The sequence below is a fragment of the Hemiscyllium ocellatum genome, chromosome 31 (assembly GCF_020745735.1).
Source record: "Hemiscyllium ocellatum isolate sHemOce1 chromosome 31, sHemOce1.pat.X.cur, whole genome shotgun sequence".
Lineage (NCBI taxonomy): Eukaryota > Metazoa > Chordata > Chondrichthyes > Orectolobiformes > Hemiscylliidae > Hemiscyllium > Hemiscyllium ocellatum.
In genome coordinates this window covers 29,103,600-29,116,071 of record NC_083431.1, presented here as the reverse complement: position 1 = coordinate 29,116,071, position 12,472 = coordinate 29,103,600, and the positions used below count along the sequence as shown (strand labels likewise).

The following is a 12,472-nucleotide window of genomic DNA, read 5'->3' as shown; positions in this document are numbered from 1 at the left end:
AGAGGCGCTTTAGATTCTTGGGACATTAGAACCAGCCATTGCCAGATAGATTGCATGGGACTGAATTCTTTGCAGGGCATTTGACAGGTGGGGGTTTAAACTAACTTGGCAGGGTGTGGGAGCAAGGAGAAAATACCTTGAAGAGGAAAGGTGCAGAGAATATTAGAAGAGATGAACTTCCAGCATGGATAATGAATCTTGGAGAATGGTGTTTAGAGCCTAGAATGTTTAGGGTTTAGCAAGTAATGGCATCTAAATGAGAGTTATTATGCATGCATGTAAATGCAAGGTGCATGATTAGATTAGATTAGATTACCTACAGTGTGGAAACAGGCCTTTCAGCCCAGCAAGTCCACATTGACCCTCCAAAGAGTAGCCCACCCAGACTCATTTCCTTACATTTACCCCTGACTAATGCACCTAACACTATGGGCAATTTAGCAAGGCCAACTCACCTGACCTGCACTTCTTTTGGAATGTTGCAGGAAACTGGAACACCCAGAGGAAACCCACGCAGACACAGGGAGAATGTGCAATTCCGTATGGACACTTGCCCCAGGACAGAATCGAACCTGGGTTGCTGGCACTGTGAGGCACTGAGCCACCGTGCCACCCCTAAAATAGATAGTGTTTTTGGTACAGAATACCACGTGACACTGAGAAGTTGTAGCTATAATGGAGAGCTGGCTCAATGAGGGTTAGGTCAGAAGTCTAAATATTTCTGGATATAAGCTGTTCAGGAGAGATGGGAAAGGAGGACAAATGGTGGGATTTATTTGAGGAGAATGTTACTGTGCTGGAGGGAGAGGATGACCCAGAGGGATCACGGACAGATTAAATTTGGCTGGAGTTAAGAATAAGGTCTTTGTGACTCCAATTAGTGAGAAGTGCAAGGAAAATTGCAGCAAGCTTCACATAGTGTGTAGTAGTTTTATAATGGTGGATCTTACTGTCCCAGTCTTTGAGTGGTTAGTAGTGGAAAAGGCTGAGAGTTCTTACAATGTTTTCAGGAAAATTTCCTCTAGCGCTTTTCCTGCCCAACATGGAAAGAGGTCTGTTTGACTTGGTCCACATCAGTTTGACGGAAGGAGTAGATCAAGTGACCTAGCGAGACATTATGGGACAATCATCATTATATCTCAAGGTTTGGGCTGACTATAGAAAAGATCGAAGATAATTCTGTGTAGGACCAATTAACTGTGGGAAAGTGAGCTTCAATGGGGTGAGTAGATCTCGATCAAATTAATTTGTTGGAGGTAGGCAGATTTGGAGAATCTCAGGTGGTGCAGTGTTATGCTGTTGTTCAAAAACAGATGTGGTTGCTGATCCTAGATTAACTTGAAAGGAAGAGTTATTTTGGATATAAGTCAGTATATTTCCTGAAAAAGGAAAGGTAGATAAATCAAATCCAGAGCTTGCTGGATGGCAGAGGTAATAGAAATTAGAATAAAGAAGATAAAAATGCGCTTATGACAGTTGTTGGAGGAAAATAAAATTTGGAACACTATTTTAATATGGAATGGTTGGGTGGGGGGTGCATAGTGAATAAACAAGGAGCGAGTATGAAACAAAATTGGCAAAAAAACATAAAATGGAGTGCAAAGCCTTCGATAGGTATATAAATGGTAAAAGGAGGATTGGGCCAATTGACCAAAAAGAGGCTTTCTGTATGGAGCCAGAGGGCATGGCTGATATATTAAATGAACATTTTACATTCATCTTTACCAATGAATAAGATGCTACCCATGGCAATGATAAAGAAGATCATTCAGACTCCAGAGGGTTTTAAAATTGAAGCAGTGTTGTTATTGGATAACCATCTATACTTAAACTTAATAAGACATTGGGATGAGGTGAGATATACCCAAGGAATTAGAATTGGCTTTATTGTCGCATGTACTCTCATGATGACAGTGAAACATTTACAAGTCACCACTTATGACGCCATCTTAGGTACAAATGTACCTAAGGAGAGATTCTCAAGTTCAAATTGTTCAGAAAAATAAAGAAATAAAAAATCTAGTATTACAAACCTTCGCACCATCATAGGTACAAATGTACAAAATAATAGGAATAAATTAGAAAAATAAGGAAATACGAAGTTCAGAATAACAGTCCTTCCAACCCAATCCACACTGGCACTTAGTCTCCAGACCATAACAGGATTCATCTCGAGGCTGGGAGTCTGCGTTGAGACTGGGAGTCTGCACTGGCTTCATTTCTCGGTCAGAGTACACATGAGGCCGGGCATCCATGCTGAGGATACAGAGGGAATGGGTGGAAATTGCAGAAGTACGAGCCATTTCTTTTTAGTCTTCCTTCGAGACTCAAGTGGTGCCAAAGGACTGAACAATTTCAAGTGTTATGTCTCTTTCAAATAAAGATAACCTCAATAAGTACTGACCAGTCAACTTAATTTAGATGGTGGGGAAGCATTAGAGAAACTTCTAGAAATAATAATTTGGGGAGAAAAAGTAGTTATGTGGACAGACACAGATTAATTAAGGAAAGCCAGAATGGATTTCTTGAGGGAAAATGTTTAATTTGCTGGAAATATTTTACAAGGTAAGAGGGAAGATTGAGAGTTTTGTGTTGATATGGTGTACATGAACTTTCAAAAGACATTTGATTCAGTGCCATACAATAAGCTTGTATGTAAAACTATAGCTGACGGAATAAAACGTAGCAACATGGCAAGGAATTAGTTGAGCATCAATAAAGAATGAGTGATGGGTCAATACTTTTACAGCTGGGGAAAATTGGTTAGTGCCTTGGACCTTTTGCTTTTACTGTTATATCTTAAAGATCCAGATCATGGTTTATAGGGCACATTTTCAAAATTTGCAAGGCAATGCAAAACTTTGAAGCATTGTGAACTTTGGAGGAAGTTAATGTAGAGCTACAGGAGGAAACAGTTAGGTTGGTGAGATGATTAGGCAGCTGAAAGATACAAAATGGAGAAAAGAGAGGTGATTCATTTTAGTAGGAAGAGCTTGGAGAGGCAGCAGGACAGAATGAGTGTGACATTAATAAAGCATACAATATCCCAAGCCTTAGTAATAATGGCATAGAATAGAAGAGCAGGGGAGGTTATTTTGAAGTTGTATATGTCACTAGTTCTGCTTCCAGTAGAATATGGTCTTCATTTCTGGGCACCACACTTTTGGAAGGATATGAAAGCATTCAAGAACACAGCAAGAATGAGGATCTTCATTTAGGAAGATAAATTGGAGATGTTAGGACTTTTTTTTAAGAAAAGACTGAGAAGAGATATTTGGCACTACTAAAAATTGAGTGATGTGAACAGAATAGAGAAGAACTGTTCTCAGTCTTGTAAGTGTAGAGAACAACACAGCACCGATTTAAAGGAGATAGTAAGAGAAGGAAAAATGATGCAAGGAAAATCTGAGTGATTTGGTTCTGGTTTGCCTCAGTTTGGTGGAGACCGATCTAATTAAGAATTTCAAAAGGAAGTTAATGTTCAGAGTTATGTGGAAAGATATGGAAATTGAAAGATGTATGTTGCTCACACAGAGCCAGTGCAGAAAGAAATGAAAGAACACTTGGAATTTCTGAAAGTTGCAACACAAGTCATAACAAAATCAAAGAATTGGAGGTTTTTCCCTGACTGGAAAAATAGTGCTAAATTGTTTCAAATTTTTTATTAGACTAATCTTATTACAGTTAATTGTTTTAATTACCATATTAAAGAACCGTACAGAGTCACTGGAGATTTACAAGCGTGGTACCTGAGCAATAAAGTTATACCTACTAAGAAAGGATGAAAATGCTTTGTTCTCTTTTTCCTGAAGAGCAGGCTGGGAATGATCTTAGAGTTCTTTAACATTATTAAAAGTTCATACTGTACAAAGCACATACTGAGAATGCTTCCAGTTGTGGGGTTCATTAGAACAAGGAACCACCACTTAAGCTAGTTGCTAAGAAATCAAACTGGTTAATTCATAAAACTATTTTATATTCAGAAGGTTAGTAAGAATGTGAAGCATTCTACAACAAGGAGTGGCATGGAGACATTTAGAGGTGGGCTAGATGAGCGTACAAGGGAGACGATAAGCTGAAGTGTGCCATTAATGTCCCATAGATTATTAGGCTGAATTACATCTTTTAGTGTTGTATGTTCTATATAATTTGATTTTAAAATAGCTTTAAACAAAAACTTTATGAATAGTACTTTAAATGTTTAAGTTTCTTAATATACCTGATGAAAGATTAGTGATGGCACTGCTTAGTCCTTGTAGTTATCTACAGTCTAACACACATTACTTTTTCACGATTTATTTGACGCATTTACTTCCACTCTTTTTTTTTCCTCAATCTGCTACATAATGTTTCCTGCCCTTGTCCCTTTGAGTGCCATTCTTGTAAGTTTCATACAGATTTGCGCAGGGTGTATTCTATTTAACTATGTACAGTATTTCATCCCCTAAAGTATCGAGCGTTAGTCTTCATTTCTGCTCTGTGTTGTAAAATCTTGATAGTTGTTACTAGAATTAAAATAAAATAACTAAACTTATTGCTTCTTTTCTCTTTAGCATCAAAAAGGGATGCTGTTTAGCACAAATCCAATTCTATGAATGCTTCCTGCATATCTACCATGTGATTATTTTAAAAGTATGCATTGGTTTTATTTAACTAAACACTGATTCTGGTTTGACTTCAGATTGGAGACATTCAGATGAGACCTACTGAGCAGCGAACATAGCAACCAAGGAAGGAGCAGCCAGGGATGTCTATGAGCAAAATAGATTACGGCGCAAGACCTCTGCTGGACAGTTTTTTAAAAAAAAAACCGATGTGATACTAAGGGTTATATAACGTCCTATTTCATTTGGCGACTGGTAGAATTCATCTTTCATTTTCTCCAAGGAAATGTTTGCCTGTGCTGAGAAGTCTGCTGTAGGAGCAGAACAGAATTATTTTATTTTAAGGGAAACTTTAATTTTATTTTGCCTTTTGCTTCTGACTGTTGCAGATCATTTTAGTGCCAACTGTGGCAGTAAAGGTGCAAAAAATGTATGAAGGATGATTGTGCTGCATATATATGTGGAGAAAATGATTCTTGATCACCTGTCTTTCTATCTTATTGGACAATTGTTTCGTTAACCCAAGCTAACAGTTATGTGACTGCTTGTGGTGTGCATACCTGTTGGTCTCCACTCTGGTTTGCACTGAGAATTCATTGTACCGTTTGGTGAAAATGTTAACAGTTTTGAAGGGATTATTTTTACAGGGTATAATTGATACCCGACTGTAATAAGTAACCAGTCCCGTTGCTTGATAGTGATGCCATTAATTAATTTTAATGTTTTCATTGCTGCTTCAGTATGAATTAGAATAACATTATGGACCAGGAAACAGTAGGTTTATCTAGTTTTTTATATATAATTTTTTAAAAAGGAAAGGCCGAGTTCACAGAATAATAGGGCACTTAATATAATCGAAAATACCTTAAATATTTCTTTTTGTTGTCTCGATCTTAAATTCAGTTTTAATTCCCACTATTCAAACTTTTTTTCTAAGTTTATTCTATTGAAATGAAGCCCTTATATAATAACTGCACCTGGCTACTCACTGAACGACATTCCTCCACTGTCTTGCATAACAACCTTCACCGTTGTCTAAAACTAAAAGATTTTTCTAGAGTTTTGATGTGATTGAAATCTAGAACAACTGAACTAGAGTACTATTGGTTGTTACCTATTTGTAATTCTTGAATATGACTGAAAAATCCCTAATACTAGGTTTCTTTGTAACTTCAATAATGTTGAGAGTAAGATCTGTACAACTAACTTGTTAAAGATTGACTATATAATTCAGTTTATTATAATCAGTCCAAGACTTTGAACAACACTTTGCTTCTTCTAGAGTTGCATAAATTGTCGACTACTTAGTGATTGTATTTTGCTGTCAGATTACAGTAAAGTAGATGCCTCTTTGAAGGTAGTGTCACCTGAGGATATAACACAAGAAGCAAATAGAACATAGAACTTGGAGCAGTACAGCACAGGAAAGAGCCCTTCAGCCTACAATGTTGTGCCAAGCATGGCACCAAGTTTAATTCATCCCTTCTGCCTGCCCTTGGTCTGTATCCCTCTATTCCATGCATATTCATGTGCTAATCTAAAAGCTCCTGAAAGACCCTTGTGGTATCTGCCCCCATCATCACTCCTGGCAGCACGTCTAGCCACCTACCACACTTTTTTTTTTAAAAAAAACTTGCTCCTCACATCTCCTTTGATCTTCCCCCTCCCCTCTCACCTTAGATGCATGCCATGTAGACCTCAAGCTAAATACCAGAGGTGATGTCTTGGTCAGACAGGATAAGGCTTTTCTGGTCAGTTTTATTTTGGCTCGCAGATCAAATCTCCAACCCCAGTTGATGACTTGTTCTCTATATATCTACATCCTTTCAAGTACTCAGCCAACTTATAATCAACACTGTTCCCTTGTTCCACTTGATCATGGGCATCTCTGCCAGACTTAAATGACAACTGAAAAGTTAACATTGTTCTACTGTTGACAGATCTGCTGACAGTTTCTAGAATTTTCTTTTGTTTTATTAAATCCATATTTCTAATAACTAAACACAACATTATTAATTTTCATGTAATCAAGAACAGTGTATCATAACGCAGCACACATCTGCCATGTTTAGTTAATAATAAACATGTGTATGGTGATCGTTTCAAAGCGACAGCTACTGGATATATATATCTTTACAATTCACATTAGAAAATGCTTTTGATTTGTGATTTAAATAAATCTACCAAGTCCCATTCACCTCAACAGGATGAGAATCATAAGTTACATCTGAAAAACCACAAACTTTTTTCTCTCAGTTCTGAGAATGAACTTACGATTTTTCTCTGTGGTACGGTCACTTGTAAGAGTGAAAGTTAACTAAAAAAGAATGTACTCAGTATAATTTATTCAGATGGGAAGTGAGCTTCTTTGATAGACCAGAAGATTTGATTAAGGTGACAGCTCATCCATTTCTTGATTCTGATTAATAGCAAATGGCCTGAAAGTCACTTGGTAGAAGACAGTCCTGAAACGTTAAGTGAATTGTCGCATGCTTTGAGGTGAATAGTTTGGCAATTAATTCATGTGCAAGATGTTGACACAGCTTTGCTGCCTTCTGCTCAATTAGTATGTTTGACATTAAGTTAATCATTTAACAAAAGGGATATGTTTGATCAAACATTGCTCACTCTTCAGTGAAGTATGCTGTAGATTTCATAGTTCAAGCTGCTGATTTTTGTTTTGCCCCTGCAACCTTGCTGGATGTTTCTTCATATTTTTCTCATGCTCCCTTATCTCTCGAAGGTGAGTGTGCTGAATGGAGAAGAAGGGATGAAGGGAGAACGAGGAGGTGAAAGAAATGAAAATTTTGCTCAGGCTCCTGCCAGTCATCCTTGCTAATATATGCAAATGTTTGAAATTAGGTAAAGATTGTATTGGATGTCGATTGAATAACCTACCACAATATTTCTAAGCTCTTGCTGGGAACTCTTTTGTATTTTTCAAGAAAGCATTCTTAATTTGTATACAGAAAAACTTTTCAATTGTGCTGTTGCTCACTCATCCCAAATTTATGGGTGGTGTTACAGGTTTTAGCACCTCAGTTGATATTTCTGACTTTCACTCATTGTTGCAGGAAAACTACTGAAGGCTATAAAATTGTTGGTAGTCACTTTTTTGTTTGCAAACACGTTCAGCATTGTATTCCTGAAAAATATATATTGAATTAATAAAAATTGAAGAACTGTGAAGATTGGACTCTGAAAAAGCAAAGACCCAATCCTGCTAGAATTACCTCATATGTAATGTACATGTCCTTCACAGCTGCCCATTTTCCAAACGTTTCCAGGTTATCAAGAACCTAAAGAGCATATTCCCTCTTTGTGCTGAACTATACTTATGTGCCCTGTGACAACAAAAACTGTATTCTTTGGATAATACAATAAAAATAATAATTAAGTGGTTAATATGAAGAATAGTTTCTAAAGTGTTGTCTCCTTGGAAAGCAATATTTGTAAATCCAGTTTCTGCCAAATTTATTTCCATCGTTTTTGTTTCTGTCGTCTTTGCAATTTAACTTGAACGCTGTGTTTTGCAATCCAGTTGTAAACATTGCTGTGAATTCTTTTTGTTAGCCATCAGTTGTGAGCCAGTTCTACCTTCTTAGCTACACTGTTAATATCTTCTCAGATGCCATTGTTGTACAAATTAATATTTAATGTGAAAATGATATTTGGATGTGTTAGTTGCTAGAACCCACTGCCTAAACTGGAAAAAATGTGAAGTTCTGGTGTGCAAATAGTCACTGTTCTCTAGAGCAGAACTCTGGTTAAATGTTTTCTCCTATCATTACCTGTATAACTGCTGATTTTGGATTGTTGAACACTTAAAGTTCATTATCATGGAAATTGGAATGAATGTCACACGCTAGGACTAGAATGTTCAGGTACTTTTGGGCATCTTCCAGGTCAGGTTTGGTAGTTGAAGTGATGTGATCACGTGCAAGATAACAACTTTGTTTGTCACGGTGACTGCGTTTTCAGTCAGTTGACAGTAATTCAGCATATAAAGTAGAACCCCAATTATCCGAGCAAGACGAGCGGAGAGATTTTTTCGGATAATTGATCATTCAGATAATCTATTGATCGTAAACAAATGGTAATCTGAGAACCGGTTATCCACCATTTCTCGTTTATCTTGGCAATGCACACCAAAGGTGTCATTTAACTGATAACTGAATGCTGAGTTGCCTAATGCCATTTTCATGGGACTTGGGATTTTGTTCGGATAATTTGAAATTCGGATAATCGATGTTCAGATAATTGAGGTTGTACTGTGGTTACACTTAAAGACCGGAGTTGACTGGTATTACAAGGGCTAATCTCTGTTCTAAGCAAATGGCTTAACAGGTTGGGAGTGTGCAATGTTTGAAGTCACTTCTATTGCAGTGATGCTCTGCGACGCAAACCTTAATCCATTGTCATCTGACATGCACATGTAGATCAGTTTTTTTTTAATCCCCATTTATTCTATTCACTGAATCTTTTCATAATGTTGAAGTAAAATGTGTCATAAAGCAAATTTATTAATCTGTGCCCAGAGTCTGAAGTGATCTCATAAGCTCCGTTGCAGGGCAATATTTTGTATCTCTTAAGAACCTTTAGCTTGCTGTCTTTTAATGCAAGATGTCAATTTATTTCATTTAAAATATATGTTTTGGTAATTTGTTGTGAGCTACTTTTTAAGGTGCGTAATTGTAACATTATGTATCTTCTTTATGACCTTTTTTAAAAAAATTGTTCTGGAATCCAATTGTTTGGATTCAAAGAACCACTACTTTAATAATTAGTAAAAATCAGTAAAGTCCTACAAATCACCAATTTATCCATCCGTATTTTTAAAGACATTTCAACCTCCACACTCTGCATTTGTATTTGACAAGACTACACTGTTTCTCCTGCAATATTCAATATGCCTACTGTCCATATTGAGCATCATTACCTAAATGAATCTTAATAAATTCAGTTTATTTCTATTGCAATCTGCTTACCCTGTTTTGTCGGGTCATTTTTTTTTGTCATTAAATTATCTAAAATCTGGTTATATTCTTTGTAAAGATTAACGTTGTGTCTAAATCAAACCTCTTTTAAAATGTCCATTTTCATTGGTTTTTTTTGTAGTTGATAAAGATGAAGTTGGAGTAGAATTGAGAAATAAATGCCCAGCCTGGATGTAAACAGAGAGCAATCTGTATTTCCACCCAGAAATGTCCTAGAATTTACTGCGTTGCTATTAAAAACAGGTTAAGCATCAGACTTTTATTTTTTAGTTGTTGAGCTGTACACAATTGAGTCGAACTGTTAGATGGTATCTTTTCAATTTTGGAACTGATTTCAAATAGGCTTGAGTTTTCCAACTACACTCCAATGTTTGTACTGTTTCTGCAAAAGTTAACCAATGCTGCTAAATTAACAACAAATATTGTTAAGTCTTTCTTGAATTGTGATATAATAAATTACTCTCCTTCTCTATGAAACTGGATTTTCTGAATGTTTTGAACTCTGTGTGATGAAACCTCAAGATCATTGGATCAGATGGTAATTTGGGTGTTGGAGGATTTGCTGTCCAATGACAAGTGTAATATTTCCCAAAGACTACCAGATCTTCTCAAATCTGCTTCTGACTAAAGCTTACAAGATGTTATGTTTGCACATGGATATTAAAGAATCCAATTTTCATACTTAGAACATTCTTTGATCAATATTGTCTTTAAATGGTTTGGAAAGTAATTTTGCATCTAGAGAAGGGATTTGCTCCTATGTCATGCAGTTGATCTTCCTTCCCATCTTTCTGCCTTATTCAAAGGAAGTTATGGTGAAGGAAGACATGAGTCTTGAAAGCCCCCTCCCTTTCCAAAGTGAGGATTGTAAATTTTGACTAACCTAATGGTACATAAATACCATTACAATAAACGTTCCAGGTACTCCACTCATGGTTCTGGTACATATTCCAAATGCACCAAATAACTTTGCAGAAGGACTGCTGAATCAAACCCCGTGTTGTAACAATGACCCATCATAACCAGCTGCTGAGAAATATTTAGAAATATATGAAAACAATGCAGTCTTTTTCATAGATCCTGTTGAGAAATCTGTTTTGAGTGTGCAACCTTTGAGAACGTGCCATTAGAGCATCATGTGCTTGTACCCAAATCCTAAATTTTGACACAGAAATCTTCCTGTTTTCTAAAATAACACCTAAAACTGTAGATACTCAGTTTGTGACTAAATTCAAAATGTTTACAGGCCAGTCTTTTAATCCAATAACATTTCTGGCAATTGAGTTTCTGTGTGAAACCAACCAATAATCTCTAGTTATCTTCTGTATAACTTTAACTTGCTTTGTAATGAATCAAAAATTGATTTGCCAACATTGTGATATGGTGGTAGTTTCCTTTCAAATATATCTGTATGCATTGTCAATAATTTGCCTTCTCTGTCTTAACGTTTTTTTAAATCCATTCTGAAGCTTCTGAAATCCTATTGTCGAATTATATGGTACAGAAGAGTTCCTTTGGCACATTAAGTCTGTATCACCAAACGCAACCCACTAACCCCCACCCCCAGCATTGAATGTTATGACACTTCAAGTGTTCATCCAAGTACTTTTTAAAGGCTGTGAAATTTCTTGCACATGCTGTAGAAATATATAGCATTGCATGTATTCTGCAAGGTAGCATTGTGTCCAGGAGATCTGGGAGTTCTGTACCTCTTCCACTTCCTCACTGAGCAACAATTAAAGTAGGCAGACTCTCCATCATGGGGCTAAGCTAGTCCTTTGGAGTTTTATCTTCAGTTCATGGGGGAAGGAATGCAATTTCACAACTGTTGCCCTGAATTATTTGGCTCAATATTAATTTTGTTCTTTTCCACAGCACCACCTTCTACAGATTTCACAGCATTGTTAAGTTGACAGTATTCTTCTGTGATTTATAATGGAAGGCAGGTCCAATTCTGCCTGAAATGTGGCTTACCCACTCAGCACTTCAAATTCCTCTGTTTCAAATTAATATCTATAAGCCAGCGGGCCCTGTGTTGGTTTGAGCACATGGCTGTTTTTCTTTTGTTTGTCCTGACCTTGTGCTGACATAGTCCAATACTGACATCACTCGGTTTTAACTAAAATCCTAGAACATGTAACCAAAGTGTATTTGAGGTAATTTGTCCTGCTTCACAATTCACAGTTGAGTGTTCAATTGTTTAATTAATGAAGAATAGGAATGGGTTTGAGATTGGTACGGAACAGGTTAGTTTTATCCTATTATGTTGCAATTGTAAACTTGTCCTATACCAGAGGAAGAACGACATCAGATAAAGTACACGTGCTTGGTTGAAGAGCCATTGGTGCAAAGCTAATATCTAGATTGACTAATTGATTCCCTCTAAGCATGGTTATCATTCCCCTCTCCTGCATGTAACAAGTAGGTGACCGGCTAGCCTGGGATGGTATTGAGGATATATTAAGCCTCATTAAAAATGGATTCTTGAAGGTGAGGGTGTCATGGGGAAATAAGAACATGGTAAGGGATGGGTAGAAATGTAACCCAGGAGTTGTTCACTTGCTGTGAATGCATTGTCCTAAATGATTTTAGATTGACATTTATCTCTTCAAGCCTAGAATAGCTGATTAAAATTAACATCACTATTACTAATAATGTTCAGGGTAAGTGGGGCTAATAGTTTGCATTCCAAGATATCAGTTGTGTGAGGGGATTCTCTAGGCTGAGGTCCAGACAGACATTTCTGTGGCCAGCAGGGGGAAAGCAGAATGGTGTGTTGTTTCCTGGTGCCAGGATCAAGGATGTCTCAGAGGATATTTTCACGGGGGAGAGGGGTCAGCAAGAGGTCATTCTCCACATTGGAACCAATGA

The 12,472-nt window shown here is 36.9% G+C and overlaps 1 protein-coding gene across 1 annotated transcript in view; it reads left to right on the top strand.

Annotated features, from left to right (window-relative positions):
• Positions 1–10,009, top strand: part of dhrs11a (dehydrogenase/reductase 11a) — an 88,096-nt gene extending 78,087 nt beyond the window's left edge. The window contains exon 7 of the mRNA XM_060848141.1: positions 4,682–10,009. Coding sequence (XP_060704124.1) covers positions 4,682–4,723 — 42 coding nt within the window. The 3' untranslated portion in view covers positions 4,724–10,009. The remainder of the gene's footprint in view (positions 1–4,681) is intronic.
• The last annotated feature ends 2,463 nt before the right edge of the window (positions 10,010–12,472 follow it).